This window comes from Lacerta agilis, chromosome 14, assembly GCF_009819535.1.
Source record: "Lacerta agilis isolate rLacAgi1 chromosome 14, rLacAgi1.pri, whole genome shotgun sequence".
In the NCBI taxonomy this organism is placed as follows: domain Eukaryota; kingdom Metazoa; phylum Chordata; class Lepidosauria; order Squamata; family Lacertidae; genus Lacerta; species Lacerta agilis.
In genome coordinates, this window is record NC_046325.1 from 4,950,023 (window position 1) to 4,971,402 (window position 21,380).

General features: G+C 50.3%; 1 protein-coding gene across 3 annotated transcripts in view; it reads left to right on the plus strand.

Annotated features, from left to right (window-relative positions):
* Window positions 1-21,380, plus strand: part of PER1 (period circadian regulator 1) — a 32,020-nt gene that overhangs the window by 7,876 nt on the left and 2,764 nt on the right. Inside the window, exons 1-19 of one of the 3 annotated variants that reach the window (XM_033168889.1) lie at window positions 4,640-5,034; window positions 7,478-7,947; window positions 8,106-8,204; window positions 8,668-8,822; window positions 9,277-9,398; window positions 9,983-10,184; window positions 10,530-10,587; window positions 11,215-11,357; window positions 12,314-12,392; window positions 12,776-12,882; window positions 13,069-13,222; window positions 13,657-13,765; window positions 13,891-14,022; window positions 14,556-14,664; window positions 14,956-15,112; window positions 16,081-16,208; window positions 16,704-16,907; window positions 19,469-19,720; window positions 19,839-20,575. In XM_033168889.1, the coding sequence (XP_033024780.1) occupies window positions 7,682-7,947; window positions 8,106-8,204; window positions 8,668-8,822; window positions 9,277-9,398; window positions 9,983-10,184; window positions 10,530-10,587; window positions 11,215-11,357; window positions 12,314-12,392; window positions 12,776-12,882; window positions 13,069-13,222; window positions 13,657-13,765; window positions 13,891-14,022; window positions 14,556-14,664; window positions 14,956-15,112; window positions 16,081-16,208; window positions 16,704-16,907; window positions 19,469-19,720; window positions 19,839-20,575 (3,213 nt within the window). In that variant the 5' untranslated portion in view covers window positions 4,640-5,034; window positions 7,478-7,681. Of the gene's footprint in view, window positions 1-4,639; window positions 5,035-7,477; window positions 7,948-8,105; window positions 8,205-8,667; window positions 8,823-9,276; window positions 9,399-9,982; window positions 10,185-10,529; window positions 10,588-11,214; window positions 11,358-12,313; window positions 12,393-12,775; window positions 12,883-13,068; window positions 13,223-13,656; window positions 13,766-13,890; window positions 14,023-14,555; window positions 14,665-14,955; window positions 15,113-16,080; window positions 16,209-16,703; window positions 16,908-19,468; window positions 19,721-19,838; window positions 20,576-21,380 lie in introns of those variants that run through there. The other 2 variants (XM_033168891.1, XM_033168890.1) reach the window with 2 other exon arrangements.

The window sequence follows — 21,380 nt, forward strand, 5'->3', positions numbered from 1 at the left end:
CATGTAATCTGACAAGATACCTTTGAGTGAGGTAAAGTAATTTCAAGCCTATTTTGCCCCTTCCACTTTATATGGTTAATATGAAAGCATTTTTCCAGTAGGCGCTAAATCCCCTTAATGTTATGTCTACCCAAGAAACCCAACATAAAGATAAATGAGGCACTTCTCTTCATCCTCTCTGGCTCCCCACCATTCTGTTGGAAGCTTATTTTATTACCCATGTTTTCCATCCTCTTTGACATACAGTGCATGTGAGCACTGTGAATCTGAGCAGTGGTTTTATCTCCATTTATGTTTTTTCAGTGCTGGGTTTCTCTCTCTCTCTCTACCTGATGATGAGTTCTGTGAAATCTGAAACACTGCAGCAAGGGACAGAAATGTGTATGTCCACCTTTTAAAACTTTTTTATTTAGAAGTACATTTTCTCCTAAACGATTTCAAGATTCAGTGGGCTTATTATGGAGCAGAAATGCAATTTCCTCCGGAATAGCCTTAGGGATATATAAATATTTATTATTAAATTTATATCCTGCCCTTCCTCCCAAAGGGCCCAGGTTGGCAAACAACAAGCAATAAAACAATAAAGCATTAAAATTATCTTTAAAATCCCCACCTTGGCAGATTTTGCAGAGTAGGTACGTTTCCTCTGGTCAGTCTAGTTCCCCTCTTCAGCAGTTGGTAACGGCTGCCTTTGAATGAGTGGCTACGCAGGAGGGTTCTCCATCCTCCCAGTAAGAAAGAGGTCAGCGAGAGGCCCAGGGCACTCGTGGGTGCGCATTAGAGGACCAATGGAGAGTGCAATTACCGCCGGCGCTTTGTGGCTTCGTGCAGAGAATAGAGCGAGGGAGCCATTGGGGGTCCCACATTTCAGGATTACAAAAGGTGGCTACAATGCCAGGCAGAGTTCCTTTGTTCAGAGAGCATAACGCTGATGCTTGTGTGTGTTTGTGCCTTTGTATCCGGAGGGGGAAAGGGCCACCAGCGGCCTGCTTTGCTCCCTTCCTGACCATGTGTCGACGCAAGTATGGATAATTCAGGCTAAACAAAGGCGAGTGGAAAATTACATCCGCTGAGCCTTTATCTCCCTGGCTGCAGCTGGAGACCTGCAGGGTAGTGGTGTGTGTTTTATGGTGCCTAGGCTGAGGCTTTCAGGATAAAGATGCTGGAAAAATTTAAGAGACCTCTTTAGAGTGCTAGTGGGAACAGACATATATGATGCGTAAAAAATCTCTTACTGAATGGCCAACATTGTGTATGCTGATGTCACACCCACTGGTGTTCCATGTGTTCATGCCCACCAGTTTTCTATATGGAAGAGAGCCCAGGCACTGAGTCTCTCTAGGGAAGGCTTTGCCAACCTGGCGCCCTCATTAGCAACGGCTTCCCTGGGGCAATAAAACAGCTGTCAGTGACCCAGTAACACATGGCCTTGAGAGCACTGCACTGGGCCAGAGCTCTGTGTAGGTCCGGCACATGTTGAGCCTATGTGTCTACAGGTTGCCCCTGTTTTTTCCAGTATGGGGTAGGGGCAACCTGTAGACACATAGGCTCAACATGTGCCTACAACACCTGCACAAACGGAGCACAATCTTCAAAAACAAGAAGTGTGCATGCACACGAAAGCTCATACCAAGAACAAACTTAGTTGGTCTCTAAGGTGCTACTGGAAAGAATTTTTTATTTTATTTTGTTTAAACAAACCTACCGTTTGCATTCAATAGCAACATTTTAGGGGTTTAGCTGGCAACTGTGTTGCATGTAGTTAAGAGACAAGAGCATTCTGATTTATGCTTCTCCCCATATGTTAACCCAAGGAAATCACCCACTGGGTGTGTGTGTGGGGGGGTTGACCCTCTCCCCAGCCCATGAATAGTCCAGGCCCCTCTCTGAGTTTTAGCTTTCAGTTTGGAATAGTCTTTAGCAATTTTACTGCAGGGATGATTCTGGCAAAAAGTTAATTAAGCACTTAAACTGTCTCCACCTTCCTGGCCAGTGAATGCAAAAGCTGCAGGACAACTGAGAAAGTACCAAATCCCAATGTTTACTTTTTTGCAATAATATCTTTATTGATTAGGCTACCTGCATTTATTTTCTGGGCATTCTGCAATAATTCTTTGCACCTCTTGAGTCCTCCCACTGCAGCTTGTTTCTGGCTGTCAACGTCCTCTTGCAGCGTCCCTTTTAATACCCAAAACTTGTAGGCGTAGCACTAAGACAAGCACATTCAGGCAGCTCTTCCAGGTGGCATAACATTTATGCAAAATAAACTATTAAATAACATATAAATCAAGGCATCAGTATACAGTACAGGAACATGAGCAGGAAGCACCCTGTCCAGAAATATTCAAGAACAGAAAAAATTATCATAAAGTTTTTTTTAAAGCAACTTTTTAGACACATAAATTATTGTGTTTGTTGCTTTCCATTGTTGGCAAAAAGGACATGATATTGTTTCATGAGAATTTTCAGGGCAGCAAGGGGCAGAGTTACTGGTATGTCAAGCTTGGATATAGCTGCTCTCCTTGCTTGCTCGTGGTGAAGAAGAATCTGCTCCAGGTGATGGCAGGTATGGCAGATTGTGTTCTTTTAAAGTTTTTCTGCATACAGCTGTAAGTAAGTAGGCTTATTTGTGGGTTGAGCAGGCTAGTAAATCTAGTAACGTTGGTTGAATTCAACCAATGTTACTAGATTTACTAGATTGGTTGAATTCAACCAATGTTACTAGATTTACTAGCATGCTCAACCCACAAATAAGCCTACTTATTTACAGCTGTACGCACAAAATGGTACTTACTGAATTTTCTGCCTGCCAAAGAGCTATGGGAGGTACATTTTAAGCTGTACTACGAATCCTTGGTTGACAGCCAAAACAAGAGACATTGGAGATGAGAGAGGAGGAGGAGGAAGAGGGACCTGGTAGCCTTTCTGTATTGCATGTTATCTGCTAACAAAATACTGATCCCTCTCTGACAGCTGGTAGGCTGCCTGGAGCAGAAAAAGGCAGCCGCTGCAGTGGCCCTATCACCAGAAAGTAAGGGCCTTATCACCTGGGCAGATAATACAGCCAGACTCAATATTTTATGTGTCCCATGCTGGCTTCTAGCAGTTGTGCCCAGCACCTCACTGCACCAGGTGTTTGTGCTACTAAACTGAAAGGCAATAATATTTGTCGTGATCAATGAACTATGAGGTTCTGTTTTATTTTCTTTCTTATTTGAGTTTTTTTAATTAATGTTTTATTTGCACATTTAACAAAGGGGAAAGAGGGTTATAAATAAAATAAAATTTAGAAAAGGAATATTTGCTGTTTGAATTGTGAGTGTAATCCTTCTACCCCTTCATGTGAGTTTTGAGTTTTGAGAGCCAGTGTGGTGTAGTGGTTAAGAGTGATAGACTCGTAATCTGGGGAACCGGGTTCGTGTCTCCGCTCCTCCACATGCAGCTGCTGGGTGACCTTGGGCTAGTCACACTTCTCTGAAGTCTCTCAGCCCCACTCACCTCACAGAGTGTTTGTTGTGGGGGAGGAAGGGAAAGGAGAATGTTAGCCGCTTTGAGACTCCTTCGGGTAGTGAAAAGCGGGATATCAAATCCAAACTCTTCTTCTTCTTCTTCTTCTTCCGATTCCACAAAAATTGGAACACCCTTTGAATATTGAAAGTCCAGGTGAAACAACTTGGCACTGAGCATCAGCTGGGCATAGAAATGTAATGTTGGCCACTTCAGCACTCCATAAGTGAAGGGAGAGGCCTCAGGGCTGGGTCCATCTGGCCCTTAGCCCTATTTATCTGGCCCTCAGTACTCTTCCCAGGCCATACCCAGTGATACCATAGCTAGCGGCTTGGGTGCTTGGCGTGGCACATGCACCCTGCACATGCGTGCTGTGCATGGGGCAGGGCGAGGTGCTGCAGGACGAGGCAGGGCACGCCAGAATCCCAGTTCCCGAGCCCCGTTGCACTCTGGCACCCTGCAGGCCCGCGTTGCTTTTTTGAGCAGTGTGGAGCCTGCGGGGTCAGCCCACCACTTTGCCCTTTCGGGCAGTGCGGCCTGGAGGTGCCCAAGCCGTTGCATCACTCCCAGGAGATATGTGGGGCCCAGTAACCCCCCCCCAGCTGCACCTCTGGCCACACCTCTCCTCAGCACCCTCCTTGAATGCTTTGGCCTGGCTGGAACGATCTTTGAGCCTTTCCCTTGCCTGGGTGGAAAGTTATGTGCATGATTGTGCGCAATGAACTTTGCGTGGCTGTGATGTAGCCTGCTGCACAAAAGGTGCGAGAGCCACACCTCATTTCTCATACTTTTTATTTTGCCCATGGCTCCGCCCACCATAGGGGCTCCAAAAGAAAAAGTGGAACAGCAGTGGAAAAGCAGGCACAGAATAGGCCCAGATCTTGGTGCCAGCATGACAACGAAGAGCTGATTCAGGAAGTGCTATTGAGTGCTTTAATTTGTGTGCATGGCTCTAAATAGCAACCGACCCACATGGTAGCTGAGCGCCTTCAAATAGACTCTTCACGCTGGGGTGGGCTGAGCATGCGTCTTCCGGCCTTTACTGGCATTTATTTGCGCTCTAATCCCCCACCCCCACCCCTTTCCCCAAGCACCGGCCCTGGATGAATGACAAACCCTTTGCTGGTGATTATGCAGTCAGAATTCTGTGGCCCCATTGGCTCCGCCAGCCAGCCAATGGCATCCTCCCGGGCCCTGCTGGTAGCAGCACCTCGGTACACGTGCGGAGTGTTTAACTGGGTTGCTGACATCACTGGGCTCCTGGCCACAGCTACTCCGCCTGCCTGTCTGGTTACACAGTGGGCTGCTACAGACTGCTGAGAAGGGAAGGTTAACCAGGCTCTGCTGCCCACAGTGTGCCGTACTCCCCGCTCTGCTCTCTGGAGGAGGTTCAGCCGTAGGATGTGTTGGGTCAGCAGCGGAGTCACCAGGGGCTGGTCAAGGGTGACAGGAGAGCAGTTTTCACCGTCCCAGGCTTGTGTCGGCTAATAGCTCCAGAGAAGCAGGACCTTCTAACTTGCACCACTGGTGAGTAACTTAAAAGGGTGGCATATAAATAATGAGTTGTTGTTGTTGCTGCTGCTGCTGCTGTTACTTTTCGTGTTACTGGGCATGCCCCCCCCCACTTTAAACTGCCTTTTCAAAGGGGTTTCCTTCTACTCTTTCCCTGCACTGCTTGGCAAAGTCTAGGCATTGCCCTGGCAGCTCCAGTGCGATGACGGCAGCGGCTGCTCCCACGGCTGCATCACGTGGGGCTCTTCGGGAACGGAATGTTCTCTCTGTGTTGTCTTTCGAAAGAGGCTTCGTAATGTGGCTGGCACTGGGGGCGAGGAACACGGGCTGCACACACTTTGGCATGTGCTTGAGGCGGAAGGGGGAGTGTCTTCCTTTCTCTTTCTCTCTGCAAGACAGGGAATTTCTGGGCAACTTTGTGGGAGGCTGCAGTAGGGCAGTCTTTCTAGGTGGCTGTTGGCTTTGCGTTCGCCTCTCTCCTGTTCCATGTGTGTCACAGCAAAGGGTGTGAGCTTGGGCAGATTTCTAGACTGCAGATGAGGAGGGTATGGTGGGGGTATTGGAAAGAGCTGCTTTTCTGCATGCCTCTTGGGGTGTGTGCCTGTTTGCTGTTTTTCCAGCTGATGGAAACCCCCACTTGAAAGCAAGTCATTCCATGGGGCCAACCTGTAAGCCAGCAATTTCTGATTGCTTCCTTTTTTTGCATGGTTGGGGGAGCAGGGAGGGAAAGATGGAGAGAGAGGGTTTGTTGGAAGTTGGGAGGAGAAAATGGGTATTTGGTTCGCTTAATACAAGGGGGAAAGGGTGTGTGTGAGGACTTCGATATAATCTCAAATGGGTCTGTCTTTGCATTGGTGCTTGCTTATGGGTTTCACCGCTACCACAGCCTTGAACCCCCTTGCAGGAGTTTCTGCAAAGTCCTGATTACTGCTTAGCTTAGGAGTGGCTTTGTGGGTCAGGCATTCTCCAAGGGTGTGTGGTTTGTCCACTGCCTCCCTCCTTGCCTCTGACGTCAGCGTAGCTTGCTTTGATATGCAAGCGCTCTTGTTTTTTAAACTTCGCAATTCGAACCACAAACCCCTTTTAAAAAAATTGCTCAGTCAACCTTACCTCTGCTTGCAGCTGTCTATTTTTATTTGCTCTGGCAAATTGTATATAACAGCAAACCGCAGGTGTTTGCAGCATTGTTTTGGCATGGACCACACAGAGCAAAGCTTGCAAACTGGTTTGTCAGTTTGGACATCAGGATTAAACTGCGGTTTGGCTGCGCACATCTTTTATTGGCATGGCACCAGAGCTGATCCTACAGTGGCCACATGCTTAGATACACTCCCCCTCCCCACCTTTGCAAAATAAAAATAAAAATAAAAAATCACATTATTTTATTTATTTGCTAACTATCATTTTGGAGGCCTAAAGTAAAAACCCTTTCAGTTTTACAAAACTTTATTTCCTGGCACCTGAGTATTGCCACAGGCAACCAGGAAAATGGCTATGTAAAGGCTTCCTTGTTGCTCTTAGGACACATGTGTTAGAAAACGCACTAAATGTCCCCCCCCCCACAACCTCTCCTGTGCATTTTTGGGGCAGGGCTTTCCTGGCTGCCTAGTTGCTAACTGTTTCACAAGCCCCTCCTCCTTATACCTTTTAAAGAACAACTTGTTCTGCAATCATTATCAGGCAGTGATGGTTATCTCTTTGCTATAATAACAAGCTTTCCCTGCTGATTTCTGCATGTCCGCCACCTGTTGAAAGATGCAGAAGCTAACTAGGTTGTCTGTAAAACTGGCAATGCAACATTTCTGTTGCATTTCGGAATTTTTCTTGGGAAATTGTGAAGAGGAGAAAAGGAGGAAAATAAGTGGGATGACTCCTGCCACACAAATGTGGAAGTTAAAACCAAAGGGTGAAAAAAAAACCCTACTTGTATTAAAAAGGAGGATTGTCTTACCATTTGATATGAACTTCCAGAGCAGGCTTTTGCCCACAGAATGCTCTAGAGCACCTTCCTCCCCCCCCCCCGAAGGACATTGGTGCTCACCCAGCCACCAGATGTTCACGTATCCAAGCACCTGAAGGGCAGAGCTGCCTAGTTTATATAAAAGCAGAGGAGGGCTTCTGATATTCGACCAGATAATCAGCTGTAAGCCCTATTACCTAATACTGTGTTTTGGTTTCAGGCTCAAACAGCTGCCATTTGACACTTTACTCAGTATAATTGCTAAGAGATCCCGCTACCTGGGGGGATCCACGTGGCAGAGGAGTCAATCCGTGTATAGCTTTCCCAAGGGCAGTCTAGTATATTTGGTTCAGTATAGAGAAGTGATCCCACTCACTTTCCCTAACATAGGCCTTAGAGGGTTGCTTTACATTTGACATAGCTCTGAATCCGGATTTCTTGTTGATTCGGTTTTTATAACACTTTATTTTGTCTCTCTGTCTCCCCCCCCCCTTATAGGTGTCCCCTAAGACTCTCTCAACTCTGATCAAATCCATCCGGCAAGACACAGGTCAAAGAGGAATCCTCTTTGACCAGTGCTTCTCCTTCCTTTTGAAGAAAAACAAAAGCTTTGTCGCTGCCTTAGCAGCTGTGGAAGTCCCAACCTTTTCCTCACAGCTGCCCCCAGTTCCCCAAAGAGGTGTCCATGTCCCAGAATCAGTAATGAGTGCTGGCTGTGAGCCAGGGCAGAGCCCTTTCGAGGGTGGTGGTAGTAGTGGCAGTGGCAGCGTAAGTGGTGGGGCTGGAGCCCCACGGAGAGCCCGAGCCCAGCGTGGGGGTGAAGCCCAGGGCCAGACCAGTGATGACATGGATGTCAACAGCAATGGCTCTAGTGGCAATGAGTCGCATGGTGACTCCCACAGCAGCTCCCACAGCAGTGGCAATGGCAAAGACTCAGCCCTCCTGGAAACCACTGAAAGCAACAAGAGGTAAGGGTTTGATCAGGGTTGCAAAGGTGTGGTAAAGTGGTCTCTTGTGAGACTGACTTGGGCTAGTCCATTCTTATGCAAACTTTTGAATTTCATAGAACATTTTTGTTTGCTGCCCAAGTAAGCTAAACTCATCTGTGCTCTGCATCTCTCTGCAGCTCCAACTCCCAAAGCCCATCTCCTCCCAGCAGCTCTGTGGCCTACAGCCTTCTTAGTGCAAGCTCTGAGCAGGACAACCCATCAACCAGCGGCTGCAGGTAAGCAAAGGCTGGGCAGGAGGAGCATACTTGGGTTGGCACATGGGGAACAAAAGTCCAGTAAAATGCTTTAAAATTGACAGCTGAAATGCTGGGTGGGTGGGAAGGTGGCTGAAGAAAACCCCACTTTTTCTGAAAACTCATGGCCGTTTCTGAGAGCTCTTTTCTGGGATAACACATAATGAAGAGGGGGAATTCTGTCACACAAGTGCCATAAAATCAAGGGGGGGGGGGAAGCCATTTTGTATGTGGTTTATAATCAGAATTGATATATTTTACTTCCTTTAAAAAAGCAACAACTGGCCAAGTTATTTTGAGTTGGTTCCATTTCCATTGGGCGCTTGGAAAAAGATGCGTAGACAGTTCAGCCAATCAGAGCAACCCCCTCCCCAAAGGGGCCTCTGACTGCTTTTTGCAGCTAACTTGACCCCTGTGTGTGTGTGTGTTCCTTGTGCCACTGCAGCAGTGAACAGTCTGCCCGTGTGAAGACTCAGAAGGAGCTCATGAAGGCCCTGAAGGAGATGAAGATCCGGCTGCCCTCCGAGAAACGCAGCAAGGGGAAGTCAGGGACCCTGGCCACCCTGCAATATGCACTGTCCTGTGTGAAACAGGTCCAAGGTACGTTCTGTGATGTGTCTGTGTGTCTGTATTTATGCTTTGCTGACTTTGCTGTAAACCACAGCAGCACAGACTTATTTGCCAGCTGCCTCAGTAAAGGTCCCATTCCCACCCAGCCCCTCAAGTTCTTCCCCCTACTTGAGCCAGGAACCCCTGCCAGGGGTCTAGGCTTACTGAGGCACAAAGGGATGTGGGGAGGTGCTTCTCTAATGTGTCCCTGTTGGCATGACAAGAGCACAGTAATTTCCATGTGGTTTGCACGGTGTGTTGTGCCTGTGGGCTTTTGTGTAAGGGTGATGCGCCTGGTTTTCTCTCCCACAAAAGTGTGGGTCCAGGTGCAATACTGGAGAATAAAAGCGCCCAGCTGGTCACATGTAAAGCTAGAGCCTTTTGCCTTTCAGAGCTCTGTAGATCTCTTGGTAACATGCTCTTCCTCTTCCTTACCCCTTTCCAGCCAGCCAGGATTACTACCAGCAGTGGACCATTGATGACAACCAGCCCTGCAATCTGGATATGTCCACCTACACCATTGAGGAGCTGGAACGCATCACCTCAGAATACACTCTCAAGAACCCCGTGAGTATTCTGCCTTGTTTGTCACGCCCCAAGCCTTTCCTTCTCGCTGTTCATTTCAACGCTGGCAGAGAAATCTTGCCTCTTGTTAAAGAGGTGCTCTTGACTGGCTTTCCAGTGTGGACACCTACTTCCCCAGTGCTTTCAGCATGGATGCTGCAATCCAGCTGGGTGCTTCCAGCTTCAATATCTCCAATCCATTCATATGTAAGGACAAAGCTGAACCCAGCACCCTGTCTTCCTTAGCAGAGGCTAGCCTAAAGCTTCCAGGCACCTCTTGAGCAGGGCACAAAGGCAGTGGCCTTTCTCTGTTCTGTGTTTGCATTTGGTAATCCCAGATCAGCAGCCTTTGAGCTGCCATGGCTGGCAGCCTCTCATAGGCCTGGCCCACTCCCTATTGGCCTAACCCTTTTGAAAACAGCTGTCAAGACTAGAATCCACCTTGAGAACAAGCTCTCCCTGCTCCCTAGCTATTGTAGTTTTGATGGATGCCAACAATGCCTTCACCTCCTTCTTGAGTGGGGAGACCACACTCATAAAACAGCTGCCACCCCCCAACCTTAACCCTGCTGCTTTTACTCTCAAAGGACACTTTCTCGGTGGCCGTCTCTTTCACCACGGGGAAGATCGTCTACATCTCAGATCAGGCAGCCTTCATCCTGCGCTGCAAGAAGGATGTCTTCAAGGGGGCCAAGTTTGCAGAGTTCCTGGCGCCACAAGATGTCAGCATCTTCTATGGGTCCACAGCGCCATACCACTTGCCCTCCTGGAGCGCCTGCACCTCTTCCAGTAAGTGTTCTGGCTGGCTGGTGCTGATGGGATTTGTAGTCCAGAATACCCAGAGGGCCCCTGATTGGGGCAGGCAGCTGTAGAGAATTGGGCTAATCCGAAGCGGCAGGGGTGTTCGTTTTTTTATAGTTCCTCCCATCCCCCAAATGGTACCTTTGCGCCCTTTGGGGTGGCTGAGAAATCCTCTTGCATCTCACCTCAGGTTTTAAAAAGAAGCTTGCCAGATTCTGAAGCAACTAAGAACTTGGCTCATGTAAGGAACTGAGCAAAGGGCCAGATTCCAGCTTGCTGCAGTTCGTAGCTAATCCTTCAACTGCCCCTTTCTCCCTCCTTCCCTCTTTGCAGCTGCAGCTGCCGCTGCCATGGATTACACCAAAGAGAAATCGGTCTTTTGTCGTATCAGGTGAGTTTTGTCTTCATCAGATTTTGAGGGAGGGGAAGGGAACTGGGCTAAGTGGAAGGAATGGTGGAGACCGATTCCAGGAAGTGGTTCCTAAATGAGGGTTCCTGGCATCTGTATGGGCTGTTTAGCAGGAGACTCCATCTTGAAATGATCCTGCCTGATCCTTGTAGACCAAAGTCCTTGCTGCCTTTTTCCGCAGGGCAAACAGTTGCTAGTTTGAGCAGCGCTGCCTTCTTATAGTCCCCCTTGAAAGTGTAGGCAATCTGGGTCCTGGGGTGTATGTAAATTGGCAGAGGTTGCTTGTACTAGCGGCACAAATCTGATGTGGCAACAAACCAACCTTAAACTTTTCCGGGGGGGGGGGAATATTTAGAAAGTAAAAAAGCGCAGAAAGAAGATGCCCCACCTGAGGAGAGAGAGAAAAATCCCTCCTCTAGTCATCTGATGAGAGAAGGGGGGATCCCCCTCCCCCAGGTGTGACATGGGTGACAGCTGGGCGGGAGGGACATGGTGGCACCTGCAAGGTTCCCCACCTCTGGCCCCGTCACGGCTGCTGCTGTTCTGCTCCCTCCTGGTCGTCCTGGTTTCCTCTGGCCTCTGGTCTTATTGCAGGCATTTGTTTCTCAGCGGAGGCTACGAGAGTGGTCGCGGGCTGCGCTACTACCCCTTCCGGCTCACGCCTTACTTGACCAAAGTGCAGGACTCGGACAGCGCCGAGGGACAGCCCTGCTGCCTGCTCATTGCCGAGCGCATCCACTCGGGCTACGAAGGTAAGGGGGTGTCCACGCGGGAGAGGGCAGGGCCTGCAGGCAGCCTCTGCAGCACCCTTCTCAACAGCGCCCATGCCATGTCTCTGCGCCCCATTTCATTTTGCCACATTTTGCTGGTGGTGTTAGGAATCCATCCTACAAATTAAATTGCACCATGCGCTACCGTGTCTGGCCACACGATGGCAACAGAGGTTGGGCTGAAGGTGCATGGGAAGCAGGGACCCTCTTAGCATCTAGTCCCATGGGCCTTCTTTGTGCTTTTCCTCCTCGCTGGGAATGAGCACCTGTCGCCTGCTGCTTAAACTCTCAGCATCCTGAGCAAAATTTAGTTTAACCCCTTTAAACACCTGTTTGAGGAGAGGTGCATACAATGGCACACAAGTTTCGTTTGCATGAAAGCTTTAAATCCTGCTCCCCCTAGTTTGGGCAGGAGAACTGTGTGCTTAAATCCAGGCCTGCCTGTTTGGTCCAAGAGCTGTGTGAAGAAGTGGGTTGGAGAGCAAAATAGGGCATGTAGCCGTGTGAAAGGCCTAGCTGCTTTGTACTATGCGAAACATAGAAAAAGCCAAACAAGTCTCTTCCTAGGATTGCATGAGCATGCAGGTCCAGTTTCCCCCTCTTCTCAAATAGTGCATGTGCTCTTGTTATCATCAAGACCAGGACAGCGGGGGGGAAAGCAATTGTGTTGTGCGTGCAAAATGCCAAGCTGTCATTAGCCTGCCTGTGGCCTAGAAGGTTGCATGCCAGTTTCCCCCCCTGAAGCCACTTAAATTCTTTAGAAAAGCCAGGATACCTGAGATATGCAGCACACTTTCCATGGACAGAGTGTGGAAATGCAAAGTGGAGAACTTCATTTTGGAATTTAAAAGAGGCAGGTTTTTCGTGCCCATAGGACAGGGAATGCCACTCATCTTCCAAACAGCTTATCCGAATTATCCTATGCTTTTCTCTTCAAGCTCCCAGAATCCCTCCTGATAAGAGAATCTTCACCACCAGACATACCCCCAGCTGCTTATTTCAGGATGTGGATGAGCGGTAAGGAACTGGGATTTAAAAAATGGAGATGGGGTGGTATTTTGTGGAGGGGTGTGTGGGGAGGAAGATGAGTCCCTGGAAAGTCGTGCCAGGCTTTCCCTCCTGTGAGTGAGACTTGTCCTCTGTGAGCATGTGTCTGCAGTGCTGAGCACGGACCCAAAGCTTCCATCATCTGGGTGGGTGGGGCCTTCACAGGCCAGGAGCAGGAGGATTTGACTTGGCCGTCCATCTCGTCAGCTTAGCCTCACACTCTGCACCTTTGGTTTTATTTTTCTCTGGGGTTACAAGAACTGTACCAGTTCTTCAGAGTTGGACGACACATATAATCTCTGCAATGTTCAGCCTTTTTCCACTGACCCCTCCTTGCTTTCTTTGGTTTTCAGAGCTGCCCCTCTTCTAGGCTACCTCCCCCAGGACCTCATTGGGTCCCCTGTCCTCTTCTACCTGCACCCAGAGGACCGGCCTCTTATGCTGGCGATACACAAGAAGAGTGAGTACCAAAATAAAGGAGAGGACGGCAGTGGGAGGGAATTTTCTTACAAAAAACCTGATTGGAATTTTCAAACCAATTGAAGCTTTCAGATCCAATTAAAAGCCTGTGTGTGTGGTGTCTTGCTAGCCTACAGGGGGCTGTGGTTGCTCTGCCACCTCTCATCCTCCCCTCCCTCCTTCCCAGTTCTCCAGTATGGCAGCCAGCCCTTTGACCACTCACCCATCCGCTTCTGCACCCGCAATGGGGAGTACGTCACCATCGACACCAGCTGGTCCAGCTTCGTCAACCCCTGGAGCCGCAAAGTCTCTTTCATCATGGGCAGGCATAAAGTGCGGACGTAAGTAGCCAGAGCTCTCTGCCTGTACGGATGGGGTGGGCAGGGTCTGTTAGCTTATTTCTCTGTTCATGTTCATTAAAAAAAAAAGCAGAGGCTTAATTATTCCAAGAGAAATGAGAGGAGTAGCCACTTATCAGAAGGGTGCGGTGCAGTTGACTGAAATGAGGGAGACTCCGCTGGCAACAGGACCATGGGGGAAAGGGGGGAAAGGTAGAAGGGACCGCAGGAAAACCTCTGGTAGGGAGGAGTGGGAAGCAGAGTGGTGGCTCTGGAAGAGGCGATGGCTCGTAATCGGAGGATAAGACAGGAAAAGAGACTGATTCTGGGGAGGAGGGAAATGGCCTTGTGGGATGGCTGAGAGCTGGAAACTCCCACCTCTTGAGGGGAAGCACACATCCCCCTAACTCTGTTCTCGCCTCCCATGCTCTCTCCAGGGGCCCCCTCAACGAGGACGTCTTCACAGCCCCCAAAACTCAGAAGGTGAAGCCTGTGGAGCTGGACATCCAGGAGCTCTCAGAGCAGATCCACCGACTCCTGCTGCAGGTAGAGAGCTCCCTCTTCTTACTCCACTTGCCCTCTCCTTCCTTCCTTCCTTCCTTCCTTCCTTGTGAGCTCTGCCTCCTCTTCCTCTCATATTCCAACCCTCCTCTCTTTCCTCCGCTCTGCAGCCCGTCCATGGCAATGGCTCCTTGGGCCTCTGCAGCGTGGGCAGCAATGCTTCCCACGAGCAGTTCCTGAGCATCGCCTCCTCCAGCGATAGCAGCGGCATCCCCAATGAGGAGGCACAAGCTGTTCGGCCGGTGAGTTTAGAAATGCTTTTTAATTTGGGGTGTGTGTGTGTCCACTGATGGGGGTGTCTTAAGATTCATGCAACGGGTGTTGGGTCTTTGCTTCCAATTCCACACCCATCTGGCAAATCTCCCTCTGCTCCCATCTGTAGAGTTTGAAAGTCTCATAGAGAGAGAAACATGCTCTTTTGGCCAATGTTTCTCAGCCTTTTAAAACCCATGCTGCCTTTTAGCTAATGTGGAGATCCCACACACTTTCAAACCTGGCTCTCTTTCAAATGGATTGAAATCCTTTTGCTTTTTACTGGGTGAGGTTGTGGTTTGGGCTGCTGAGAAACACTGCTCTAGGTCAGACTTCCCCACCCTGGTGCCCTTCAGGTACTTTGGACTTCAGATGGGGCTGATGAGAGTCAGCATCCAAAACGCTTGGAGGGCATCAGGTTGGGGAAAGCTGCTCTAGAAAGGGTTGGGGTGGGGCCTTCCGGAGAGGCTTCTCCCTTGTAGAGGAGAGCTTGGGGCTGACTCTGCTTCCCTTTTGATCCCAGATGACATTCCAGGAGATCTGCAAGGATGTGCATATGGTGAAGAACCAGGGCCAGCAGGTCTTCATTGAATCCCGAGTCAAACCCCAGCCTGCCAAGCATTCCCAGCCAGGTGAGATGGTTGACTGGCCCCTGCCCCTTCTTCCTGCTCATCGTTCCCGCCTTGAGGCCTTCTGAGCTCACTTGGCCTCATTGTTGTGGATTTGGCCAAAGGACTTTTGAGGTTTCTTCCCTCTGTCTTGGGCCATTTCTAGTGGGGGGTGTGAGTTGAGGGAGGGATGGTTTCTGTTGGCAGGGCCTATCGGAGCTGGGACAAGCATATTCTGGTGTGGCCTGGAAACAAACTTTGCTCTCCTTCTGTGGGTTGTGACCTGCTCTGTGTCTCTCCCCCACCTCTTTCTAGCTCTGAAAGCGCCAGTCAGCTGCAACAGGCAGCCTCTGGAGACCCTGAGGGACTTGGAGAGGAGGCCAGCAAAGGCAGCCACCTCTGAGGAATCAGTCAGACAGGAGCCTTCCAACTATTCATACCAGCAGATCAACTGCCTGGATGGCATCATAAGGTGAGCGAGGTCTGCTGGGGAATGTTCCCAGAACTAAGGAGTTTTACATGAGTTCGCTTATTTCCTTCTCCCTCTCTGTTTATTTTTCCTTTTGTGTGTGTGCATTTTTATTTTTTAGATTGTGAGCCTGAGAACGGGGATCTGTAGGGTGCTCTGGGAACCTTAGTGGCTGAAGAGCAGGATAACTTGCTTTAAAAAATCCTAAAAGGCAAATGAAATTGAAATAGCTGAGCCCTTCAGAGTTGGTTCAGCACTAGAACGGGAATGTGTTTCCTGGGCGGAATATTTTGCTCTTCAGTTATTTAAGAAAGGGCAACTCCGCTTCTTAGACTGCAGCCTCAACTTCACTTACCTGAGAGTAAGCCCCGTTGAATTTAGCGGGTCTTACTTCTGAATAGACATGACTAGGAAGATTGCACTGCATTGGCTTGAGATGCAGAGTAGGTGAAATGATGTTACGGATTTCTCCCCTTGTTGGTGCTCATGTAGCAACATGCAACCTTCAGGATTTCATAGAACTCGTCACAGATTCAGTTTTTAAGTGCTGTCTGTTAAAGTGTTCTCTGAAGCTCTAAAGCTTCCTTACTTTGTGTCTCCTCCTGTACTTTGAGACCAACAAAGCACTGTGTTTTCAGATCGCCGCACCTAGTGGTGTGGAGTTAGGCGTGGAGTCCTTTCCTGAGTTATCTCTTCCTACCCCCCTAATAATAATTACAATAATGATACAGTCATACCTTGTGTTACGTACACTGCAGGATGTGTACATTCGGGTTACGCACCGCGGTGACCCGGAAGTAACGGAATGGGTTACTTCCGGGTTCGGCGGTTCGCGCAGACGCACCGCTTCATGATACGCACATCACGGTTTACGAACGGAGCTCTGGAACGGATCCCGTTCATAACCAGAGGTACCACTGTAATAGGTTTTTCATCTCTGTTAATCTTAGTTTTCTCCCTCAACGAAACAGGTATCTGGAGAGTTACAACATTCCAAGCCGTGTGAAGCGAAAATGCGGCTCTTCCTCTTACACCACATCCTCGAATTCCGATGACGACAAGCAGAAGGCAGGCGAGGAGGTGGCCTCTCTAAGCAAAGGTGATTATCCCCTCCTTTCCTTTCCTCTGCTTAGGTATTAATCTTCTCCCCACCCCCCCACCCCTGTTTTCCTGAGGTATCAGTTTCCACCCTGCTTGCCAAGTGTACAGGTTGATGCCCCTCCTTCTCCTCCTGTACCAAGTTCACGGTTGTATATGGAATCCTGGATGCTGTTCTGCTGTGTGAGGTGCAAGGGGTGGAGGTCTCTCTGTGTGTAGAAATTGCAAGTCTGTCCTCCAGGAAGCTTGAACTCCCCCTCCCCCTTGTTGGATGCTGGCCTTGGCGTTCCAGATCCTTCGTGATCTCTTTTCCCCCCTCTCTCCGTTCGTGGCGAGACCCAAGCCAGGCTGATGAGCCCTTCGGCATCTTGACGTCCTCTTGTGGTCGTGCCGATCGGCAATCTTGGACCCCCCCGCCGGCCCCCTCCCTCCCTGCCCCCTTGCTCCCTGCTGCTGCTCCACCGCCATGCTAACCCACCGTTGTCTCTTTGAACAGATGCGCCAGAGGAAATGCTGCCGACCCCGGAGAGCCAATCCAAGAGCCTAGAGGAGCCTGGGACGGCAGCAGCTGCTGTGGTGGGAGGCACACTCACTCCGCTGGCCTTGCCTAGCAAAGCCGAGAGCGTGGTCTCTGTGACCAGTCAGTGTAGCTTCAGCAGTACCATCGTCCACGTGGGAGACAAGAAGCCCCCCGAGTCGGGTATGGGAGGTGGACACCATGTTTTTCTTGGGGGGGGGTGGGGGTGCAGGGTTGCTGAGGGGTGGGGTGGGGGGCTAGAACTGGAGGTGTGCTGTTCCTTTGCTTACAGCTTGACTCTGCTTCTGTGGGGCTGGCAAGCAGGTTCGAAGGAGGGTTGTCTTCACATGGTGCATAGTAGGCTCTTGGGGTCCCCTTGGCAGCCGTTTTGCAAATGCAGCTGTGTAAAAGAATGCCAGCCTAGAACCCATGTGTTAAAAAAGCAGGACCACGTCCCCGCTTCTTCCTCTTCTTCTCCCCCTGCTTGGGAGCTTCTGGGCAGGGAGCAGGGTGTCTCTGGCCAGTCGGCAGCAAAGATAAGAGGGCTTGATTAGCTGGCCTAGTGCAGATTCGAGACAGGAAGGCTAACCTTCCATTTAGAGATGTCAGCAGCTGGATTGCAGAATCAAGCAACAAGGGTCTTCTTCTGCCAACTTTTGCTGGCCACAAACTTGATGGTGCTGGTGCTGGTTCTTGCCTTCCTTTGCTTTAGTCGGCTGCTCTTTCTTCTTTTTTCTGCAGCAGGCCTTCATTTTTGCTTTTCTGTCTGCTGGCGCACGAATCCTGCAGCGTTTCCAGGAGAGCAGCAGAAAGGCTTTATCTGCCTTGGAAGCCCAAGGCCCCAGGTTCAATCTCCAGTGGCCTATCCAAGTAGAGTTGGGAAAGAGCACTGCCAGTCAATATAGACAGGACAAAGCTAGCTGGACCCAGCAGTCTGACTCGGTAGAAGGCAGCCTCTTAACGCTCCTACATTTAGATTTCTGCTGTTGCAAACAGCCACCATTTGGCAAGACAATCTCTGGAGAAATCCCAGGCTCCTTTCACTTCCATAGTTTGGTGTCCATCTTGTCAGGCACCTCACACCCTGCTGCTGGCTCTCCTGTCAGTCTTGGGCAAGATGGCTTGTTCTTTGCACATGGGGGCAGCTGAAAAGACGAGAGAGGCAGGCAAGGCCTTTGCAAGTTTCATCTAAGCTAGCTTCAGGAAGGGAGAACATGCCCTCCCCACCTTCCAAATATGTCTCTTTCTAGTAGAGTTCAGGCAGTTTCCTTGCCAGCTTTCCTGCAAAATTTGCATCATGTGGATAGGCCTTGTGCTTGGCGTTGTCATTGCACATATCCCTCCCTGCTTTTTGCTCACATCTGACCCACCAGTTACCTCACATCGTTGTAGTGGTCCAGTCTGCTTTTTTGCCTTATACGACAGGTGAGGCAGGAAGGGGCCACTCCAACATGAAGCCTCAGGTTTCGCTCCCCCATGGAAGGGGGTAACATTATCCATGACGGGTCCCCCCTCCTTGTGAGGCCAGTTGATTCCTTTTCACCAGCTGCGATAGCTCGGTCGGTAGAGCATGAGATTCTTGATCTCATGGTCATGGGTTCGAGCCCCACATTGGACAGAAAGATTCCTGCATTGCAAGAAGGGTGGGCCAGAACCTCGTGGCCCCCTTCCAGCTGTGATTCCACTAATTCAATCAACATCTGGGTTTTCTGACATAACAGTAATCCCCAGGAGGAGCAGTCTTGCAGGGATCCTTTCATGGGATCGCTAGAAACAGTCCCTGGATGAGCATTTCGGAGATAAATGCTTTAACCTCCTAAATAGCAAGGCAGTAACCCGTTCCTGGAAACCGCACAAGAATCTTGGAATAGGAAATGCAGTGCTGTCAGGCAGAACCCTATTTATAAGGCCATCTTGTGTTCAGTGCATCCAAGCTTCCATGTTATACAGGACTCTCCTGCAGGCATAAATGTTAAAACTGAGAGATATGTGTGTATGTGTGTGTATATATATATATATTATAGTAATAATTCTGTGCATGATTCAACATGTACTTCTGTGTCGATAGCTAGCTAGCTAGATGTTGCCCGCTCCAGCTGGTGTTAAGTGGCAAACCTTTATGGTGTTTAAACCAAGGAAGGTTTAAGTAGGGATAGTGTCTTAACCATCCTTTCTCCTCCCCCTTGATGCATTTTTCTCCAACTTGTCAAATTCTCTATAGAAATATTAGTCGCCCTCCCTCCCCCAAAAAACCAACGCAAAAGTTGCAGCTTCTTTCCCCCCCTTAACCTGTTTAGAAGCCACAGAGAGTGGCTGGAAGCTGGATTTATAGCCCTCTTACATCAAAGAAGATTCTAACCTCCTTCTCCCACAATTTTTTTTCCTTAATATGTGGCAAATTCATATGAGAGCTTAGTAATAATGCAGCAGCCCCCGTGACCTGGAGCTCAGCTGGGGCTGTGCAGGGTAAAATTAGGACCCAAGCTTTTTGTTGCAGATTAAAATGGAAAGGCAGAGGGACTTATTCCCAGCATGCCCTGGGATGATGGTAGAAAGAGATGGCTTGTGTCTGTTAGTGTGTGTGTTTGGAGGGGTTGGTCTAAAGAAATGGGAGAAATAAATAATGAGAACACATAAACACAGAGATGTTCTGGGGAAAAGAAAAACCTCACATGGGGAGAAGGCAGTTGTGATGGGCTAACCTGGTTCTCCCCCCCCCCTTTTTGTTCTCTCTTCCCTTGCAGATATTGTGATGATGGAGGAGGCAGCGCCCAGCGCAACCCCCCCTGCCCCTGTGCCCAGCATCACCCCTGACCGGGGGGCGCAATACCGCAAAGTGGGGCTGACTAAGGAAGTCCTGTCCATCCACACCCAGAAGGAGGAGCAGGCCTTCCTCACCCACTTCAAGGACCTCAGCCAGCTGCACGTCTTCAACTCGCACTCGGGGCTGAGCTGGCAGGAGCTGCGCCAGGCGGGACCCCATGCCAACGAGCGAGGTAAGCCTGGTGGGCAGGACTGGGAGGAGGAGATGGAGGAGGAAGCGGTAGAAAGAGGGAAAGAAGAAAGAGAAAGTGGGTCCCCTCATCTTCACCCTGTCTTTTCCTTGTTCCGCAGGGCACAAAGGTCCCCGCCAGGTGTCCCGAGGCCCAGGCCGCCGCGGTCGGAGCCGGAAGTCGAAAGCCAAGCGCATCAAGCAGAACAGGCTGGCGGAGAGCACCAGCTCCCCGCAGAGCTCCATCTCCCCTCCCCAGCTGCCCTGCGCCCCCAGCTCCTCCTCCTGGCCCCCCTCTGGCAACTCCCAAGCCAGCCTTTCCGCCATGCCGTACCCGGCTGTCATGCCCACCTACCCCATCCCTGTCTTCCCCCCGCGGCCGGCCGCGCCCCCAGTCACACAGCCCTCCCAGAGCACCCTGGCTGCCCCTCAGTTTCCCAACCCACTGGTCACCCCCATGATGGCGCTGGTGCTGCCCAACTATGTCTTCCCCCAGATGCAAACCCCCATGCCCCCACAGCCCTACTTCACCGCACCCCCTGTGTTCCCCTTCACCCCTCAGCCAGGGACCATGCCCGCCGTCGTCCCTGACACGGGCATGCAGGTCCCGTCACGCTCCTCCACCCCGCACTCTCTGAGTCAGCCCGAGCGGGCCGAGTCACCTCTCTTTGAGTCGCGCTGCAGCTCCCCGCTGCAGCTCAACTTGCTGCAGATGGAGGAGATGCCCAAGCTCTGTGACCGTCAGGAGGCCGCTGGTGGAAACCCAACAGGGCCAACTGGGGCCACCACCGACTGGGCCGTGGTGACGGGCGGGCAGAGTCTGGCGAAGGAACTCAGCATTCAGAAAGAAGCGTGCATGGTGAGTCCCAAGGGACGGGGGGGGGGGGGTGGCTTTCTCCCCTGGGGCACTGTCAGGCCCTTTGGAAGGGCAAATGATCCAACATTTATTGATTTTTAATTTATGTTATTTCACTTACATCCCACCTTTCCTCTAAGGACCTCAAGGTGTGAATCACATAATTCTCCCCCTTTCATCTTCACAACTACCCTGTGAGGTAGGCTAGGCTTAGAGGCAGTGACACTGACTCCAAGGTCACCCAGTGAGCTTTATGAACAAGTGGGGGTTTAAACCCTTGTCTCCCAGGTCTTATTCCAATACTGCGCCACACTGGCTCTCCACACCACAAAATCCAGGTGTTCATCATCTTTCCACTCAAGAGAGAACTGGGGAAACTTCTGGGGTTGGGTTTTTGTTTGTTTGTTTGTTTTTGGAGAGAGAGAGAAAGTCAGAGGGAGTCTCCAGATGAAGGAGCAGAGGTTCTTCTCCCCCAAAGTTGAAATCTGAGAGCCCTGGAATGTGTTCAAAAAGAACAACAAACTTTCTCCTTCCAACTGATGTCGGAGAATGCTGCCACAAATTCCTGGATCTCTCCTGCCCTTTCCCCCCATGGCTGGGGGTCTCATTCCTCACAACCCCACCCACTCTTCCCTACCCGCCAGGGAGCTTCCCACACAAACTGGAGGATCAGAGGGGCAGCTTGGTTCCTCTGGGGAATATCCAAGCAGAAGGCCCCAGGTTCAACCCCCGGCAGCATCTCCAGCTCGGGCTGGGAACGTTTCCTGCCTGAAGCCCTGGAGAGCTGCTGCCGGTCAGTGTAGTCAGT